General features: G+C 42.4%; 1 protein-coding gene across 1 annotated transcript in view; it reads right to left on the bottom strand.

The window, feature by feature from the left end:
- The window catches only part of PIK3R3 (phosphoinositide-3-kinase regulatory subunit 3), a 101,644-nt gene extending 80,849 nt beyond the window's left edge, over window positions 1–20,795 (bottom strand). Inside the window, exons 1-2 of the mRNA XM_066269304.1 lie at window positions 20,689–20,795; window positions 19,784–19,893 (exon numbers count right to left, since the gene is read on the bottom strand). Coding sequence (XP_066125401.1) covers window positions 19,784–19,889 — 106 coding nt within the window. The 5' untranslated portion in view covers window positions 19,890–19,893; window positions 20,689–20,795. The remainder of the gene's footprint in view (window positions 1–19,783; window positions 19,894–20,688) is intronic.
- Between the last annotated feature and the right edge of the window lie 1,094 nt (window positions 20,796–21,889).

Raw genomic sequence — 21,889 nt, 5'->3', positions numbered from 1 at the left:
CCAGCCAAATCAGTAACATCTGGAACCTTGTTACAGATACAAATTCTTAGAACCCAACTCCAAATCTACTGAATCAGAAACTCTGGGGATAGGGCCTAGCAATCTGTGTCTTAACAAATCATCCAGGCGGTTCTGATAAATGCTCTAGTTTAAGAGTGTTCATAATAATAGTTCAAAGAATACAGCTTTTATTTAATTTTTAAATTTTTATTTATTGATTTGAAGCAGATGGGTGCTTCTCCTGTGTGCCCTGGCTGGGAATCGAACCCGGGACTTCCACACGCCGGACCCACGCTCTACCACTGAGCCAACCGGCCAGGACCGTAGTTGCTTCAGTTTAGTTGTTTATTGTTTCTCATAATCCAGCTTTTAAGACAGTGATCCTTTGCCTGACCTGCGGTGGCACAGTGGTTAAAGCGTCGACCTGGGACGCTGAGGTTGCCGGTTCAAAACCCTGGGCTTCCCTGGTCAAGGCACATATGGGAGTTGATGCTTCCTGCTCCTCCCCCACCCCCTCTCTCTGTCCCCTCTCTCTAATTGAATAAATAAAATAATTAATTTAAAAAATTTATACCGAGAACTGAAATTAAAAAAAAAAGAGACAGAGATCCTTTGGAACACAAGGACAATCTACTGTCAACCTCAAGATTTTTGTATTATATTTGTGAAAGCATCCTTTTTCTCCCCTAGAAATGAGAAAACATGTAGCCCCGGGAGTCAAAAGCAGTCATCTTGTACTACCAAGGAAGCCAGCCTGACAAAAAAGCTGATAGGAGAGCCAAGAGAAATGCAGGAAAAAAGGGTCAAAGGCTGATTGCTTTAATCAAACCATGCCAGGGACCCTCATTCCCTTTGGACTTTTGAATTACATGAACTTATTAAATTATTTTTATTAAAACCAATTTGAGTTGGACTTTTTGTAATTGCAATAGAAACTATCCTGATATCCACTACATCAAGTTACACATCCATCCCTAAATACCACAGAGAATACTAAGAAATACTGTTTAGTAAACTGTCTAGCCTGTCTCTAAATTAGGGTTGTTATATTTAGCAAATAAAAATTCAGAACAACCAGTTAAATTTGAATAGCAAAAAATGACAAAAAAATTTGCAGTAGCCTGACCAGGCAGTGGCACAGTGGATAGAGTGTTGGACTGGGACGCAGAGGACCCAGTTTTGAAACCCCGAAGTCGCCTGACCTGTAGTGGCACAGTGGATAAAATGTTGACCTGGAAATGCTGAGGTCACTGGTTCGAAACCCTGGGCTTGCCTGGTCAAGGCACATATGGGAGTTGATGCTTCCAGCTCCTCCCCCTTCTCTCTCTCTCTGTCTCTCTCCTCTCTCTCTCTCTCTCTTGTCTCTCTCTCTCCTCTCTAAAAATGAAATTTTTAAAAATTAAAAAAAAAAAAAAGAAAAAAAGCCTGACCAGGCAGTGGCGCAGTGGATAGAGCATCGGACTGGGATGCAGAGGACCCATGTTCAAGATCCCGAGGTCACCAGCTTGAGCGTGGGCTCATCTGGTTTGAACAAAAAGCCTACCAGCTTGAACCCAAGGTCTCTGGGTCCAACAAGGGGTTACTCGGTCTGCTGAAGGCCTGCGGTCAAGGCACAAATGAGAAAGCAATCAATGAACAACTAAGGTGTTGCAACGCGCAATGAAAAACTGATGATTGATGCTTCTCATCTCTCTCCGTTCCTGTCTGTCTGTCCCTGTCTATCCCTCTCTCTGACTCACTCTGTCTCTGTAAAAAAATAAAAAAAAAGAAAAGAAAGAAACCCCGAGGTCACCAGCTTGAGCATAGGTTCATCTGGTTTAAGCAAAACTCACCAGCTTGAGCCCAAGGTCGCTGGCTTGAGCAAGGCGTTACTCGGTCTGCTGAAGGCCCATGGTCAAGGCACATATGAGAAAGCAATCAATGAACAACTAAAGTGCCGCAACAAAAAATTGATGCTTCTCATCTCTCTCCTTTCCTGTCTATCCCTATCTATCCCTCTCTCTGACTTTCTGTCTCTGTCAAAAAAGAAAAATCGGCTCTGGCCGGTTGGCTCAGCGGTAGAGCGTCAGCCTGGCATGTGGGGGACCTGGGTTCAATTTCCGGCCAGGGCACATAGGAGAAGCGCCCATTTGCTTCTCCACCCCCCCCCCTTCCTCTCTGTCTCTCTCTTCCCCTCCCGCAGCCAAGGCTCCATTGGAGCAAAGATGGCCGGGCGCTGGAGATGGCTCCTTGGCCTCTGCCCCAGGCGCTAGAGTGGCTCTGGTCACGGCAGAGCGACGTCCCGGAGGGGCAGAGCATCGCCCCCTGGTAGGCAGAACATTGCCCCTGGTGGGCGTGCCGGGTGGATCCCCGTCCGGCGCATGAGGGAGTCTGTCTGACTGTCTCTCCCCGTTTCCAGCTTCAGAAAAATACAAAAAAAAAAAAAATCTGCAGTATAAGTATGTCCCAAATATTGCATGAAACATATTACAAGTATTTTATCTGGCTACTCTACTCTAAATGCCCATGGTTGACCACTGGGAATCAAAGGAGAGGCCCAGATTAACCTCAGTCATAGAGATCGTCTTATAGTTACTTCATTGCTACTAGAAGAAAGACTAAACTTAAAGTCCTGAACTAATGCCTACAACAGGTCTGCACCACCTGATTGTCCTTTTAAAACTAAGCTGACCCTAAAACTAAAAGCCAAAACATGTTATACCTTCTATGGCAGCTAAGTGTGACAAAATAAAAAATGCTGCTGTACGTTGTTGTATAAGTATTCATAGTTTCTTTTCTGTATTCCCTTGGCTCTTGGCCCTTATAATACAGATCAGAGTAATTAAACAAGCAAAGGAGAGAGTTAAAGGGAAATGAGTCCTCCTAAGAGAAACTAGTAAGTTTAAGAAGGGAAGGAGAGAAAAAGAATGAGCCTGTACAGGCTGTTGTTAAGAATTTGTAAGGAAGTTTAGATTAACCATGCAAAGATACTGATCAAAAATGGAGAAATCAGATTTTAAATAGTATTGCAATATGGTATGAATGTAATGCCCTCAGGCATTTTTGAAGGCTGAAATAAAGATTTAAACTGCTTTTCAATTTAATTTAAATTTTAGGCTGGAGTTCCCTCTGAATGGAAGACAGGAGATATGTCACAAAGCATCCCAGCTTAATAATACTGAAAATAAAAGTAACAACAGATACCTGCTGAGTATCTTACATGTAATAACTTATATAATTCTCACAATAACCCTACAATGGAATTAATATTCTTCCCCTTGCTATACAGATGAGGAAACTGTCCAAGGTCACAAACTAGAAGTAGACAGGGCTAGAATAGATATCCAAGTAACCTAAAGTCTAGAGCTCTTAAACAGTGAGCAATACTTCTCTATTTTACAGCAATATCCTCAAACACCTAAGCATTCATTACACTAATAAGGAAAAACACTTAAATATAATTTAATTATTCTAAAATACCAACAACTTTAACACATAAAAAGTAAAATGAAATATGACATGGCTTTCTTCTCTTTAAATTCTTCTCCCCCTCATAACCCACAATAGAAACTAAGAACTGTAAGATAGTTACCTTTTCAAAGTTACTTTTGAATGTAAATTACTGTGCAGTATAGATTTATACAGTAGTTCTTAGAAGTACTAATGAGTAAGCCTTCATCAAATAACATAAGGCCACATATTATGCTGTTTTTCACCCAGATGTCAGAAATCATAAATAATAACACTTCAAAAAGGAGAAAAATAGTTTGATCTCCAGTCAGGGCACATACAAGAATCGACCAAAGAATGCATAAGTAAGTAGAACAACAAATTGACATTTCTCTCCCTCTCTTTTCTTTCCTCTTTCTCTCTAAAATCAATAAACAAAAAAGAGAAAAATACATCAAAAATATTTAAAAGTTTTGGCATTATTTTAAAAGTCAAGTCTTTTAATCATTAAAGCATATAAATACAAAGCTAAAAAAATTAGAAAGCAAAGTGACTAAGTTTAGAAATGACATGACATATAACTGGTAATAATAATAATATTCACAATCCAACCACTTTTCACCACCTTCACAGCTTCCATCCTTGTCCAAGCCACTATCATCCCTCAGCTCATTTATTTTTAATAGCCTCCTAACCATTTTCTCCACAATCCACCTTTTCCTGCTCTGCACCAGCAGCCTGATTAATCCTTTTAAGCCAGGAATCATAATACTGTACATCACTGTTCAACTCACTTACCTGGCTTCTCATTTCAGTCAAGTTTTAAAAGTCAAAGTTCTTACATGGTCTTACCTATCACCCACAACATTACTTTTCTTCATTTCTTACTACTACATTTCCCTCATTCCATTCCAGCCACAATCACCTAGCAGATGATTCCTGAATACATGACAGAGATGTTCCTGCCTTAGAGTAAGTCATCTAGCATTCCCTCTACTCTGCACTCCCCTACCCTCACATCTCCCATTATCTACATGACTGGCTCCCTCACTACCTTTAGGTCAGGCCCTCCCTGTCCTCTTATTTAAAATAGGAGCATTCTCTATTTTGTGTTCTTTCTTTCTCCATATAATTTATCAAAATCACTATGTGTTTTTGTTGTTGTTTGTATTTTTCTGAAGTTGGAAACGGGAAGGCAGTCAGACAGACTCTCGCATGCAAACGACCAGGATCCACCCAGCATGCCTACCAGGGGGCGATGCTCTGGCTATCTTGGGGCGTTGCTCTGTTGTAACCAGAGCCATTCTAGCGCCTGAGGCAGAGGCCACAGAGCCATCCTCAGTGCCCAGGCCAACTTTGCTTCCAATGGAGCCCTGGCTGCGGGAGAGGAAGAGAGAGACAAAGAGGAAGGAGAGGGGGAGGGGTGGAGAAGCATGGGCACTTCTCCTGTGTGCCCTGGTCGGGAATCAAACCCGGGACTCCTGCCCGCCAGGCCAACACTCTACCACTGAGCCAACCGGCCAGGGCCAAAATCACTATGTGTTTTATATATAAATTTCTTTATTCTCTGCTTTCTCCCCCCCCTTTTTTTTGGGGGGGGGTTTGTATTTTTCTTAAGTTGGAAACAGGGAGGCAGTCAGACAGACTCCCGCATGCGCCCGACCAGGATCCACCCGGCATGCCCACCAGGGGGCGATGCTCTGCCCATCTTGGGGCATTGCTCTGTTGTAACCAGAGTCATTCTAGTGCCTGAGGCAGAGGCCACAGAGCCATCCTCAGTGCCCAGGCCAACTTTGCTCTAATGGAGCCTTGGCTGCGGGAGAGAGAGAGAGACGGCGAGGAAGGAGAGGGGGAGAGGTGGAGAAGCAGATGGGCGCTTCTCCTGTGTGCCCTGGCCGGGAATCGAACCCAGGACTCCTGCATGCCAGGCTGATGCTCTACCACTGAGCCAACCAGCCAGGGCCTCCCCTCTCTTAAAAATGTATGCTCTGTGCCTGACCAGGCGGTGGCGCAGTATATAGGCTGTTGAACCGGACGCAGAGGACCCAAGTTCGAAACTCTGAGGTCGCCAGCTTGAGCATGGGCTCATCTGGTTTGAGCAAGGCTCACGAGCTTGAGCCCAAGGTCACTGGCTTGAGCAAGAGGACACTCAGTCTGCTGTAGGCCCCTGGTAAAGGCACAAATGAGAAAGCAATCAATGAACAACTAAGGTGCCGCAACAAACAATTGATACTTCTCATCTCTCTCTCCCTTCCTGTCTGCCTGTTCCTATCTGTCTCTCTCTCTCTCTCTGTCACAAAAAAAGAAAAAAAATGTATGCTCCATGAAGACAGGGAGTTTTACTGTTCTATTATTCACTGTCATACCTAGAACAATACCTGACAATCAAATATTTGCTGAAAAACATGAATACATGAACAAAAACATTTATGAGTTCTTAAAATGTTCCAGGCACCATGTTAAGTGCTTTACAGTTATGAATTTATTAAATCCTACAACAATCCTATTGAAGTAGAGACTATTATCCCCATTTTTTAGATGAGGAAATATTAAGTAAATTTCCCAGGGACACACACTAAGAAGTGGCAGAGGCACAATCTGAACTCGTCCAGTCTGATTCCTATGCCCCTTCTCTTAACTACCCCACTATATTGCCTCTAGATTTCCAACAGACAATTAAAAAAGTCAAACTTAATTACACAGTACATTTTAAATGAAAGACATGATCAGCCCTGGCCAGATAGCTTAGTTCGTTAGAGCATCCTCCCAACACACCAAGGTTGCGTATTCAATCCCAGGTCAGGGCACATATAAGAATCAACCAATTAATGCATAAATAAGTGGGACAACAAATCAATGTTTTCTCGCTCTCTCTTCCCCCCTTCTTCTCTCTCTCTAAAAGCAACAAACAAAAACTATGAGATACTGGAGATAACAGGAATACTGTGTATTTCATAATAAAAAGCATTATTTAAAAAAACATGATCTGTGGGTTACTTTACAGTGGTGTCCTAATTTTTAAGGCTAGTCACTCAAATCAAATTATTCCACAGGTCCCTAGCTTACTACTTAATTTACTATACTTTGGAATTTGCAATTTATAATTTTGCAAAATGCTCTCACTCTTATTGATATACTAAACTCTATTCCAATTATTTTCAACCAGTGTGCCACAAGAATTTTTAAAACATGCAATACCTGACTATTTAGTCAAAGGCACTGACCTCTTTTCCTTTAGATCAAATTTAAAAAAGACAACAGCCAACACAATAGATGTCCAGTGTAAATAAATGAAAATTATACTATTTTTTTTGTCAGATCAGCAAAAAATATATTTTTTGGTGTGCTGCAGAATTTTAGTAATTAGTTTATGTGTGCCATGAGATGAAAAAAATTGACTATCGCTGCTCTATTACAACACCTACATGCCTCAAATAAGAAAACTGTCAACCAAAGAAGTTAACTTCCTCATCTTCTAGTAAGCAACTTACAAAAAAGACAGGAAAATGTCTCATATTTTAACTCTAAATACTGTGTGTGACCCTGTGAATTCCAATTCAGAAAAGAAAAATGGGTTTCCCACAACTAGATTTTAGTGTTGAAAAAGAAAATATTAACTTGCCAATTCTTTTTATTTACAAATGCAAATACTACTTTGAAAAGAGTTATGGTTCTCCAAACTACTTTCCAGAGTGGCCACTGTTGATTGTCATCCTAGTATTCATCCCCGCTTTCTACGCTTTCTCCCTTTCCAGTAGAATCCCTTTCTAATACAATGCCGCAGGGAAGCCAACACCTTTCCAGATTCAGGTATGGACATGGTTAGCTCAAAAGTAATCACTAGCCTGACCAGGCGGTGGCGCTGTGGATAGAGCGTTGGACTGGGATGCAGAGGACCCAGGTTCGAGACCCCAAGGTCGCCAGCTTGAGTGCGGGCTCATTTGGTTTGAGGAAAAGCCCACCAGCTTGAACCCAGAGTCTCTGGCTCCAGCAAGGGGTTACTCAGCCTGCTGAAGGCCCGCGGTCAAGGCACACAGGAGGAAGCAATCAATGAACAACTAAGGTGTTGCAACACGCAATGAAAAACTGATTGATGCTTCTCTCTCATCTCTCTCCATTCCTGTCTGTCCCTGTCTATCTCTCTCTGTGTCTCTGTAAAAAAATAATTAATTAATTAATTTTTTTTAAAAAAGTAATCACTAGTGATTGTTTCAGGAATGAGAGTATGACCTAATTTTGGCCAAAAATATACAAAAATATCTGCTAGTGGTTTTTGGAGACGCTTCCTCTCCAAAAACAGAGGCACCCCAGAGACATCTTTCTTCTTCTTTTCAAAATTGTTGTGTATGAAGATGATAACTGAAATCACTGACAACCATTTTGCTACTAGCCTGCAGATGAAGCCAATCCCAAGGAGAGCAGAAATGAGCAACGGAAAGAACATGGGTTTTTACTGACATTGCTGAATTGCTGCAATCAGCCAACTCAGAAGCCTATTCTATAAGAAGATAAAATTTATTTCTTAAGCCATTTTGAATTAGGTACTGCTACTTGCAGCTGAAAACATACGAACTAACATATTTTTTATGAAACACCCAGAACTAAATTCAGAAAAAATTTTTGTGGTTAATTCTACAAATGCATATTATAAATTCAATATGAATTACACCATACTAAGCGACTCTTATAGAATTAGAAAGTTAAAAAAAATAAAACATATTAAAGAACAGACTCTGAAGCAGTATTTTTCTTGAACAAACAATTCATTTCAACAAGGTCTTCTCCAAAACAAATTCCACACAAATTTCAGATTTTGATTCATGATTGATTTTTTAAATAAAAACAATAACAAGTATTCAAGATTATATAATCACATGCTTAGATGTATTGCCCTATACTCTTAGACAAGGATAGACCTCTAATCTGGGCCACAAATAGAACATCACACAGGAAGTCCAAGGCTAGATAATGGTGGATGGCATACCTCACGGGGGACTTTGGCTTTGTGTTGTTCCATATTCCCAGGACACAGGGCAGTTTTTATACTGATGTAAGACATACAAAATGGTATGATCTGGCAGGCTAGACCTAGCCCACTGCCTCTTTTATAAAAATAAGATAACCCTCTTACTCTATATGAACTTACAAATTGGCAAAAGAAACAACAAATATATCATATGTAGGCAAACAACTTGAAATTGATCTTATGAGGCTTGATGATTGACTTACTGTGTTATCCCAAGCCAAGTACTACACATTCTAAATTTAATTATTATAACAACATACTGGGTAACTAACTTAAAAATCTATATTTGGCCCAGTGCTTTGTAAAACTAGCCTAACAAACGTTCAAAACCTTACTACTCACTTCTAATTTTTCAAAATTTTTAAAATGACTTTTACTCAAAATCATAAAATTTTGCTAATAACAATAAGTACTCCATTTTTTTAATTATTTCTTTTGTTAGAACAAATTATAAGTTTAAAGGTCACATGTCAATAATAATACCAACATTTTAAAATTTAAGTCACAAAATGAAGCCAGTGGATCCACAGGCCTAAGATTTAACAAAATATTTTGACAGCAGATGTTTAAAGAGAAAAAAGATACAAAAGAAATACAATACCTTGACTGCAGGCTTTCTTGAAATTTGGGGAGATAAATTATATTTAAAAAATAATTAAATGCCATAATATAAAACTTATTTATTTATTTATTTTTCTGAAGTTGGAAACGGGAAGGCAGTCAGACAGACTCCCGCATGCGCCCAACTGGGATCCACCCGGCACGCCCACCAGGGGGCGATACTCTGCCCATCTGGGGCGTTGCTCTGTTGCAACCAGAGCCATTCTAGCACCTGAGGCAGAGGCCACAGAGCCATCCTCAGCGCCCGGGCCAACTTTGCTCCAATGGAGCCTTGGCTGCGGAAGGGGAAGAGAGAGACAGAGAGGAAGGAGAGGGGGAGGGGTGGAGAAGCAGATGGGCGCTTTCCCTGTGTGCCCTGGCCAGGAATCAAACCCGGGACTCCTGCACACCAGGCCGATGCTCTACCCTAGAGCCAACTGGCCAGGGCCTAATATAAAACTTAATTATAGTATACCATAGCCCTAGATAATCAAGGGGTTCAGTGCTAGAACTTTTTAAGGAATAAAAAGGAAGGGGAACTTGAAAAAGATCCTGATTTAGTCCAACCAGGTGGTGGCGCAGTGGATAGAGGGTCAAACTGGGACATGGAGGATCCAGTTTCAAAACTTCACGTTAACCAGCTTGAGTATGGGTTCACCAGCTTGAGCGTAGGGTCACTGACTTGAGTGAAAAATCATAGATTAGGCCTGACCTGTGGTGGGGCAGTGGATAAAGCGTTGACCTGGAAATGCTGAGGTCGCTGGTTCGAAACCCTGGGCTTGCCTGGTCAAGGCACATATGGGAGTTGATGCTTCCAGCTCCTCCCCCCTGTCTCTCTCTCTCTCCTCTCTCTCTCTGTCTCTCTCTCTCTCCTCTCTAAAATGAATAAATAAAATTTAAAAAAAAAACAGACATTGTAGAATATAAATATTAACTTTAAAAAAAAAAATCATAGATTAGACATGACCCATGGTTGCTGGCTCAAGCCCAAAGGTCTCTGGCTTGAAGTCCAAGGTTGCTGGCTTGAGCAAGGGGCAACTCGCTCTGTGGAACCCCCCTGGTCAAGGCACACATGAGGATGCAATCAATGAACTAAAGTGCCACAACAAAGAAGTGATGCTTCTCATCTTACTCTCTTCCTGTCTATCCCTATCTGTCCCTCTCTGACTCTCTCTGTCTCTGTCAAAAAAAAAAAAAAGAAAAAGATCCTGATTTGCCTGACCAGTGGTGGTGCAGTGGATAGAGAGAGCGTTGACCTGAGATGCTGAGGTCCTGAGTTCAAAACACCAAAGTCATCAGCTAGAGCACAGGCTCATCCAGCTGGAGCACAGGGTCGCTGGCTTGAACATGGAATCATAGACATGATCCCAGGGTTGCTGGCTTGAGCTCAAAGGTTGCTGGCTTGAAGCCCAAGATCACTGATTTAAGTAAGGGGTCACTGGCTTGGCCTGAGCCCACCCTCGCCACCTATTCCCTATCAAGGTACACATGAACTAAAGTGACGACGCCAACTATGAGTTGATGCTTCTCATTCTCTCCCTTCCTGCCTGTCTTTGTTTCTCTTGCTTTAAAAAAAATCCTGATTTGAAAATGGGGATGGGATGGGCATAATCTAGCACAGGGGTCCCCAAACATTTTACATAGGGGGCCAGTTCACTGTCCCTCAGACCGTTGGAGGGCCGGACTATAAAAAAAACTATGAACAAATCCCTATGCACACTGCACATATCTTATTTTAAAGTAAAAAAACAAAACAGGAACAAATACAATATTTAAAATAAAGAACAAGTAAATTTAAATCAACAAACTGACCAGTATTTCAATGGGAACTATGCTCCTCTCACTGACCACCAATGAAAGAGTGCCCCTTCCGGAAGTACGGTGAGGGCCGGATAAATGGCCTCAGGGGGCCGCATGCAGCCCACGGGCCATAGTTTGGGGACCTCTGATCTAGCACAAGCAACATAAGCAAAAGGTTGGAAATGGGAATAAGTAAGGTATACATATTCGGGTTACAACAGCCATGAGAAGGCGCTGGCCAGTTGGCTCAGTGGTAGCACATGGCCCGGTGTATGGATATCCCAGGTTTGATTTCCAGTCAGGGCACACAGGAGAAGTGACCACCTGCTTCTTCACCTCGCCCCCTCCCCTCCTCTTTCTCTTTCTCTCTTCTCCTCCTGCAGCCATGGCTCAAATGGTTGGAGTGCATTGACCCCAGGCGCTAAGGATGGCTTTGTGGCCTCCATCTCAGGAGCTAAAAAAATGGCCCAGTTGCTGAGCAACGAACAGAGCAATGGCCCCACATAAGCAGAGCATTGCCCCCTAATGGGCTTGCTGGGTGTATCCTAGTCAGGGCACATGTGGGAGTCTGTCTCTCTGCCTCCCCTCCTCTCACTAAAAAAATTAAAAATAAATAAAAATTTAAAAAAAAAAGAGACACGAGAAGAGAGGATAAGTAATTAAGTTGGAAATGTAAGCTGATGCTGTATTACTAAACGTCATGTATGCCAAGTTTAAGAATATAATCCCATAGTCCCCAAACTGTGGGCCCCTGAGGGCATTTATCCGGCCCTCACCACACTTCCAGAAGGGGCACCTCTTTCATTGGTGGTCAGTGAGAGGAGCATAGTTCCCATTGAAATACTGGTCAGTTTGTTGATTTAAATTTACTTGTTCTTTATTTTAAATACTGTATTTGTTCCTGTTTTGTTTTTTTACTTTAAAATAAGATATGTGCAGTGTGCATAGGGATTTGTTCATAGTTTTTTTTATAGTCCGGCCCTCCAATGGTCTGAGGGACAGTGAACTGGCCCCCTGTGTAAAAAGTTTGGGGACTCCTGTGCTAGATTATGCTCCATTTTCAAATCAGGATTTTTTTTTAAAGCAAGATAAACAAAGACAAGCTTTAAAAAATGGAAAGCTGGGCCCTGGCCAGTTGGCTCAGTGATAGAGTGTCAGCCTGGTGTGTGGAAGTCCCAGGTTCAATACCTGGCCAGGGCACACAGGAGAAGTGCCCATCTCCATCCCTCACCCTCTCCTTTCTCTCTATCCCTCTATTCCCCTTCTGTAGCCAAGGCTCCACTGGAGCAAAGTTGGCCTGGGCGCTGAGGATGGCTCCATGGCCTCTGCCTCAGGTGCTAGAATGGCTCTGGATGCAACGGAGCAATGCCTCAGATGGACAGAGCATTGCCCCCTGGTGGGCATGCTGGGTGGATCCTGGTCGGGTGCATGTGGGAGTCTGTCTCTCTGCCTCCCTGTTTCTCACTTCAGAAAAATACAAAAAAGGAAAGCTGCCCTGACCAGTTGGCTCAGTGGTAGAGCTTCAGCCAGGAGTGTGGATGTCCAAGGTTTGATTCCTAGTCAGGGCACTCAGGAGAAGCAACCATCTGCTCCTCCACCCCTCTCCCTTCCCTCCCTCTCTCTCTCTCTCTCTATCTCTCTCTCCCCCCACCTCCTGTGCCATGCCTCAATTGGTTTGAGCAAATTACCCCCAGAACTGAGGACAGCTCCATAGCCTCCAACCCAGGTTCTAAAATTAGCTCAGGTGCGGAACAATGGAGCAATGTCCCAGATGAGCAAAGCATCCCCAGTAGGGGGTTTGCTGGGTGGATCTCAATGGGGACACATGAGAGAGTCTATCTCTCTGCCTCCCTTCCTCTCACTTACTAAAATAAAAAAGGAAAGCTGATTATTTCTGAGTGGTAAAATAGTGAAAATAACATTTCATTAGAATTAACCTGACTGAAGATTCAGAATAAACTTATGGGGGAAGGGGAAAAAAATTAGAAACAGAGAAACCAGTTAGGTGGCACTGGTTAAGAACCTGGGCATTAGCAGTCAGAAAGACCTGCTCTGCTACTTGCTAGCTGTGAAGCACTGAATAAGTTACTAAACACATCTAAGTCTCACTTTCCTGTCTGTAAAGTGGGATAACAATAATGCCTCTTTTATAAGATTGTTGTGTAGCTAAAAGAAATAGTACAGCCTAACCAGGCGGTGGCACAGTGGATAAAGCGTCGGAATGGGATGCCGAGAACCCAGGTTCGAGACCCCGAGGTCACCAGCTTGAGCACGGGCTCATCTGGTTTGAGCAAAAGCTCACCAGCTTGGACCCAAGATCACTGGCTCGAGCAAGGGGTTCCTCGGTGTGGCTGAAGGCCTGTGGTCAAGGCACATATGGGAAAGCAATTAATGAACAACTAAGATGTCGCAATGCGCAACGAAAAACTAATGATTGGTGCTTCTCATCTCTCCATTCCTGTCTGTCTGTCCCTGTCAATCCCTTTCTCTGACTCTCTCTCTGTCTCTGTAAAAAAAAAAAAAAGAAAAAAAGAAATAGTACATATAAAAGCATTTAACATAGTGCTTTTTCTATCATAACTATTTAACAAATGTTAGCAACTATTACTATGGTTACAAATAATTTCAAATGTGAGGTGCTATGGAACTGGACAAGGGCAATAGAAACTAAAAAAAAAAAAAAATGACAACTTGGAGTGACATTTCCATAGATTCATGAAATGTTGTAACTAGAAAATACCCAATAGAACTCTTCGAAAAGCAAGTGGCCCCAGTTTAAATGTCCAGGATGAAGAAAAGAATGGGGTGAGATAACTCAAAAGATTTGATTGCAAAAATATCCAAAGAGATAGACGTGGAATAATTACATGTTATTAATATGCCTTAAGAAATAAGCTACAAGCCTTAGCTGGATAGCTCAGTTGTTTAGAGTGTCATTCTGATATGCCAAGATTGCAGGTTCAATCCTGGTAAGGGCACATACAAGAATTAACCAATCAATGTATAAATAAGAAGAAAAACAATTGATCTCTCCCTCTCTCTAAAGTTTAATTATACAAAGAATTTTAAAGACATAAGCTACAATGAACTGGGTACATAACACGTACCAAACACCACACTACATATAGTACATCTAATCCCCAGAACTCTGAAAGGTTAGGTATTAGATCAATTTTATAAAAGAGAAAGTAGACGCTCAGAAAGGTTAAGTACTAGCCATATAACTTAGGCAGGGTAAGCAAAGCCAGGTTTGAAATTCACATCACCTGCTTCCAAAGCCTCTGTTCTTTCTATTACACTGTCAGTATCCTCCCCCCCTCTTTAATCTCAATAAAAATTATATCATATAACATAGACATATTTGTAATTATTTTTCTACCTACCTTGCTAAATATGGCGACCATAAACATGTCCAATCTTTTCTACATTACAAGAAAAATATAAAGGTATTCAGCATAAAGACAATTATGAGAATAAATTTTAAAAGCATTATGCAATGGAGAATCATCATAAGTCTAATGAAACACAGCTGGACATACTATAAACTATAATATATTAAATAAAAGCAACGACTAATCTTTTTCAATAATATGTGATAAAAATTGGCGTGGCTTTTACATCATTTGATTATATTAACATTTGTCCCATACTACAATATCATTAAAAACTGGCAACTAGCTTGTAAAAGAAATATTTTATCACATATAAGAGAAGCATTTATATAAGCTGAACACATTAAATGCTCAGCATTATAAAGAATAATTCAGCCTGACTGGACGGTGGCGCAGTAGGTAGATCGTCGGACAGGGATGCGGAGGATCCAGGTTCGACACCCCGAGGTCGCCAGCTTGAGCGCGGGCTCATCTGGTTTGAGCAAAGCTCACCAGCTTGGACCCAAGGTCGCTGGCTCAAGCAAGGGGAGCAAGGGGTTGTTACTTGGTCTGCTGTAGCCCCAGGGTCAAGACACACATGAGAAAGCAATCAATGAACAACTAAGGTGTCACAACCAAAAACTAATGATTGATGCTTCTCATTTCTCTCTGTTCTTGTCTGTCTGTCCCTATCTATCCTTCTCTCTGAATCTCTCTCTGTCACTGTAAAAAAAAAAAAAAAAAAAAAAAAGAATTATTCAACCACAGGAGTAGAATGCCTAACCTGTTAATAAGGACCACACAGTGGCAGGTGACTCATTTCTTCAGTGTGTTTCTCTACAGATATCTTCCCCAACCACAGGACCAGTGTGCCAGTTCTCCACCAGAATCTTACTTAATCTAAAGTTTACCAGGATGAAAATACCAAGTATGTCAGAGTTAAGTTTCCTGAAACAATCTTTTCATCTAACTTTTAAAAAGTCAGAAATACTTTACTAGAGTGGCCATCAAATTGTGTAGTTGGGTAACTTCTGAACTAGTAGTTCTCCAAGTGTAGTCCAGAAACCCCTACAGATCCCCAAGACCGTTTCAGAGGATCCAAAAGGTCAAAAATACTTCCATAGTATTATTTAGAATACTATTTGCCTTTTGCACTTCCATTCTCTCATAACTGTACAGTGGAGCTTTTCAGAACCTATGAACTATGTATGATATCTTAACAGACTGAATATTTGGAGCAGACATGGGAATTTCAATGTCTTCTATTAAAGTTATTTGCAAAAACATAAAACAATACCACTCATCACTATTTTTGGTTTTTTTTGGAAAATGTAGTTTTCTTCATTAAAAAGTTAACATGTAGCCTGACCAGGCGGTGGCACAGTGGATAGAGCATCGGACTGGGATGCAGAAGACACAGGTTCGAGACCCCAAGGTCGCTAGCTTGAGCAAGCGCTCATCTGGTTTGAGCAAAAGCTCACCAGCTTGAGCCCAAGGTCGCTGACTCGAGAAAGGGGTTACTCGGTCTGCTGAAGGCCCGCGGTCAAGGCACATATGAGAAAGCAATCAGTGAACAATTAAGGTGTTGCAATGCGCAACAAAAAACTAATGATTGATGCTTCTCATCTCTCCGTTCCTGTCTGTCTGTCCCTGTCTGTCCCTCTCTCTGACTCTCTCTGTCTCTGTAAAAAAAAAAAAAAAAAGTTAACATGTAGTGCTTTATTATTTTTAAATGAATTAAATATTTTTTAATTCCTCATTGTTATTTTAATCTAGTAAATATCAATAGATATAACTTACTTAAACAGAAGGTCTTTGGGATCCTCAATAATTTTTAAGAGTATAAAAGAGGTACTGAGACCAAAAAAATTGAGAACCACTTTCTAAACCTTCCTATATTTATGTTTTATCAAACAAAGTATTTAATTTTCCTCCTTTTATTGCATTTAATTTTTAAATTACTAATAAAGAGATGTTGCTGCCCTTAAGATAATTTTAGAAATTTGTCTAAATAAGAACAAAAATTGCCTATAGACTACCTTAAAAAGAACTGTATCCACTAATTTAAAATTGTATCCACTAATTTAAATTTAATTTCAATTATATCCACTAATTTAATTTTAAAAAGAAATCACTGATTACACCGTTACAAAATAAAAACAATAACAATGTCAAAACTAATGTGTGAGCTAACAGACCACTACCTATAAGTTTTGGACATGAGCGAAGGTCTAGAAGACAGAGGGATGTCTGATGTCTTCTAAAAGAAGGGGTCAGGGAACACACATCAGAGTAAGTAAGAGACATCTAATCTGGGCCCTAAACAAATATGATTTCAACATGTACCACTGGGAATGAAACACATCCCAGAAAGAGGAAAAAAACATAGATTCAAGGAACAGCAAGTACAAACTAGCTTCCACAGACCATGTGATAAACTCCAGCAGGAGAACAGACTGGAAAATTAGGTTGGAAGCAAAAAGAGAGGGGCTTATATGATAGGATAAACCATTCAAGGCTTTATTCAGTAAGCAAAGGGAAGCCATCAGTAGGATTTAAGTATTTTTAAAATTTTTTGTATACTGCCCTGGCCGGTTGGCTCAGCGGTAGAGCGTCGGCCTAGCGTGCGGAGGACCCGGGTTCGATTCCCGGCCAGGGCACACAGGAGAAGCGCCCATTTGCTTCTCCACCCCTCCGCCGCGCTTTCCTCTCTGTCTCTCTCTTCCCCTCCCGCAGCCAAGGCTCCATTGGAGCAAAGATAGCCGGGGCGCTGGGGATGGCTCTGTGGCCTCTGCCTCAGGCGCTAGAGTGGCTCTGGTCGCAACATGGTGACGCCCAGGATGGGCAGAGCATAGCCCCCTGGTGGGCAGAGCATCGCCCCTGGTGGGCGTGCCGGGTGGATCCCGGTCCGGCGCATGTGGGAGTCTGTCTGACTGTCTCTCCCTGTTTCCAGCTTCAGAAAAATGGAAAAAAAAAAAATTTTTTTTTTTTTAAAATTTTTTGTATACTGATATTAGAGAGAAAGGGAGGGAGGGAAAGAGGGAGAAAAGGAGAGAGAGAGGGAAAGAAACACTGATTTGTTGTTTCACTTATTTATGCACTCTTTGGTTGACTCCTGTTTGTTCCCTGACTGGAATCAAACCTGCAACCTTGGCATATCTGAACAACGCCCTAACCAACTGAGCTACCCGACCAATGCCATTTTTAAAGTCATTGGAAGATTTGCCATTAGAAGATAAATCATCAGATGATACTTTAATATTACTGTTTATTGGAAGAGTAGAAACAGGGGGACAACAGCTAGTGCCCTATCATACCAGTCCAGGTAGGAAATAATAAGAGCTTGATCTGCATTAGGAACTAGAAAAAAGACAGATACAGGACATGCTGCACCTCTTTACTAATCATTTAACTAGTTTAAACGTTTCAAAAACTTAATTTATTACACAAAACAAGTTCACATTATTTCCATTAAAAACCATTCAGTTCATAGGCAATATTTCAGCATACTCAAGTGTGCTTCCTTTTTAAAAGCTGTTAAGAATAACTAGAAGCATTCTACTTTAAGACTACGAAATAGGTAATAAAGAACACCATATGTATATCTCCAATATCTAAATAGACTTTTAGTATGCAAAATTCCATTCAAGGATGAACATTTTAAACTCCAAAGTTTACTGCCATGAAATACACAAAGTTTGGATCAGAATTTTCTACACAACCCTATTAGACCCACATCACTACATAATTATAATAGTCAACTTTTCTTAAAAATCAACTCAACTCAACTTGGCCAGTGTTCTTCTACTAGGCCCATATTTTTCAAATATAGTACCTTCTTCATTTTCTCCCCTCCTCCCCACTCACCTCTCCGCCCAACAAATTCCCTTTGTATGTCTGCAAGGCAAGACACAGTATGATTCTAAGGCAGTTTGAATATATAATTCTTATAATAACAGAAGCCTAGAATTATTAATCTTACTTTTTACAGGAAATGAACAAATGATGTACTAAATTTCCATTCATATAAATAGCAAATCCATCGAATAGAAATTATGCTTTACCATTGGGGGAACAAAGGGGAAAATACACACAATAGATGGGTGGCAAATTTTACAAACTTTACAAAACACTGAAAAGCTTCATCTGGATTGCAGTCACAATTATAAAAGCAAGTAGCAAAGGTTCCAAAATGAAAGGAAAAGGATAAAATTCCAAGTGATCATTACGAGTGAAAAAGGTTGATTCAATAATAGTATGTTTTTACTACAGCATCATTTAACACTGTGACTAATTGGGAAAAAAACAAAGAGTATAATTCACTGTTCACAAGGACACAGGAAAAAATTTCTGCATACATTCTATAAGGCAGCTATACTTCATTACACTTGCATGGTCTCAAATCCTTTCAAACGTTTCCAAAAATACATAGGCTTATAATAACTGAGGTTCCCCAATGACACACAATTTATTCTATAGGTTGAGCTATAACACATTTTTAAAAGACCTAACGAATTCATGTTCAACAAAAATAGGGAGTCACAATGGCCCTCTACTAACTCAAAATCATTACATAAAGCATTGTCCATAATTGCAAACAGGGTTTGAAAATCTGACAGCTAATAATTATAAAAGGGGATAGACTTTAAAGAAAGAAAATTACCCAACTTCTCCATTTCCCTTTCTTTTCCTTTCCTACCAGATACACAAAATGTCTGTAAGGGTTTCAGACAAAGCTCTAAAGTAGAAACACAGTATATGTATAGTTTACATTATATGTATTCAAACCAATCACATAAACGTATACATCACATCTATTCACACAAGAAAGGTTCCCCGTTTTTTAAATGTAAGAATTGAAGTTACATTAAACCCTATCCCATAAATTAAGTTAAATCACCACAAATTAAAGAGTAATAATATATTGCATGTAGATATCTCTGAACGACAATGTTCGGAGAGGAAAAATCTCAGACTAAGGCCATGACTGAATAATAACGCCCAATCCCTGAAAATCACTAACCGGCATTTAGTTTCTGTAAGAGAAAAGACGGGGGTCTTAAATGAATAATCACACTGGCAAGCCAGCTTCAGAAGTTAACAAAGGCAAAACAACGAATCAAATGAGACAAACATATAAAATTGCAAGCTTTAAAGAATTCCCCCAACGGGAAAGACTGACTTCAAGCCTGGGATAGAAAGCATCCTTTGCAAGTAGAAGAATCTTTAATTAAAAAAGAAAAGGGGGAGGGAGGAAGGCGACAAAAACCTGAACGACACGCAAAGGCAAAAAAGTAAAAACACAAAAAACACGGGTCTCTCCTCCCACCCCCATTCCGACCCCCACCCCCACCCTCGCAGGACAATAGGATCAGGGTCCTGGACTGCAAACTTTAAATGTGTAAATCAGCAGCAGTTTTACTGCAGCTCTAACTGCAAATCTGCCCCACATCCCAATACTAGCGCGCCCAGCAATAATTCTGCCCCCAAAATATCACCAAGGTCTTATTAAACACAAATCAGACCCATCATAAAATTCTTTTTTTCTCCCAAGTACCTGGAGGATCCATTTCAATATAAAATATCAGTTCTGTCGAATAGGGCATCATCACCTCCCTCCAGTCTGCGTCATCGCGGTCCATACTCCACACCGTATTGTACATCGCGCTGTCAGAGGCAGGTCGTCAAGAAATATATAGAAAGCATATATTTTTTTATCTGATATTTAAAAATATATATTTATAAAAGTCCCACACGGAAATGTACTTCAGGGTTTCCAACGGCCAGTACAAGTCCAGGCAACACCAGGACGAGGACGAGGTCCTCCACCTCTCTCCTCCACAGCACCCAGCAAAACGCCCCTGAACTTTCAATCTACGGGTTTTGCTTCTCCGGGACGTAAAACAGGCTCGGGAAGGGGTGGGGGGCGGGGACAGAGGGCAAAGGTATTAAAAACCGGCTTCCCAAAAACCCCTTCTACACAGTTGCTCTTCAAAGAGAAGAGCTCCCTCCGCTTCCAAGTCTTCCCGCGGAAGCCACTTTTGTGTCCTTCGATAAATGAAGACGAAAAAAGAACGCGCTGGGAACAAGGTGGGGAAGTGACAAAGGAAGGCATAAAAAGGGGGCTGGGTATTGCGTTCAAGTTTCGGGGTCCCACTGGTCTGCAGAGAGCGACCCCCTCAGGGGCCGGGGTTCGGTCTCCGTTTGGTCGGGCTTGGAACCCAAGCTGCTGCAGCCTCGGGATTGGGGCCCGTTGGCAAGTTCGGTCAGCTCAGCTGGGCTGGGCTGGGTGCTCCACCGGGTATAAGCAAAACGGCCAAGGCCGGCTCCCCTCACGCTCTGCCTAGACTCCAGCCACTAGTTTCATTTTAACAGCGCGGAGGGGGACACCCTCCCCCGCCTCCATGCTCCCCCGCTGAGGCGCCACCCAACCGCGCCGGGCAGGGGGGCAGCCAGCATCACCACTGCCTCTTTCACTCTATCCCTCCTGATGTACTGGAGACTCTGTCAGGTGTCTTGAGTAAGTGCTCAGAAAACGATACTCCATCTCGGCTTTCAGCTCTCCCCACCGCTCTCTAGGCCTCAGCTCCTTCATCACCCATCCTCTCTCCACCCAGCCTTGATCAGAATGGTACGGCCCGGGCGCTGGCCGCACGCCAGGAGTCGGTGCCGGGAGCACGCGAGCGGGGCGGGGAGGGAATGGGGGAGGAGCGAGGGGGGGGGGGAGGATAAAGTGGGTAGTGATTGGTTGATTTCGGTTGCCCGAGCTCGGAGCCTGCGTCTTTTGTCTGCCTTGCTCCAGCGAAGGAGCGGGAGACGGCTGCGCGCCGCAAGCGGGCCAATCAGAAGCCAGCCGGCGCCGGCCGGTAAGGCGGCAATTGGTCGGAGCTCAGTTACTAAGCGGGACAAAGGCAGAAGGGGGAAAGAAAAGAAGAGGGGGGGGGGAAGGGAAGAAAGAAAGCGCAAACGGCGGTTACTGACAGGCTAGGCGAGCGCTCAGCGGCTCAAGCTGCCCGGAGACAGGCGGGGCTCCCGCTGAGGCTCGGTTCACGGGGCGAGTGAGGAGAGGGGAAGGACTGGCTGGCGCGAGACCCCTCCTCCCGGAGACTGGCAGCGGGGGAGGGGAGCGGACGGGAAGGGGCGCTTGCTGTCACTTGGCGGGACGCGCGCTCTTCTCGTCCTAGGGCGGTCCCGGGGCAGAGCCCCTGCCCACACACCTCTTCACCGTGCTGGGACAGCCCTTCACATCCCCCCATACGAAGTTGTCAAATAAAGCAAAGTTCCCCAAACCCACTTGCCGGACCGTTATCGCTCAGAGAGAGGATGTGCTTGCCATGGCCCCTGAAACCTTCCGCGCAGCTACCTGAGTCCAGTCCCCGGTTCGCCCCAAGCAGTTAGGCATTTCTCAGTTTTTCTGCGCTTCCCACCCATGGATTTTTGAACCCAAAGGTAACTCCCCACACTTGAAATAGTGGGACGCCACATCAAGGCCTGTCAGCTATACTGCTCAAACCAGGAAAAAAAAATGGCTTGCGTGTGTGGTTTCTGAAATAAATCGCAGGTGTTATCGCTAGCCAAAAGAGCTCTATTCTGTTTCCCCGACAGACCCTCTTCCACATACAACCCAAGTCCCTTTCCGCCCCCAAGCTTAAAACTATGATGG

The sequence above is a fragment of the Saccopteryx bilineata genome, chromosome 3, assembly GCF_036850765.1.
Source record: "Saccopteryx bilineata isolate mSacBil1 chromosome 3, mSacBil1_pri_phased_curated, whole genome shotgun sequence".
Classification (NCBI taxonomy): Eukaryota; Metazoa; Chordata; class Mammalia; order Chiroptera; family Emballonuridae; genus Saccopteryx; species Saccopteryx bilineata.
The sequence above is the reverse complement of the archived record's forward strand: the minus strand, read 5'-3'. Positions and strand labels throughout refer to the sequence as shown.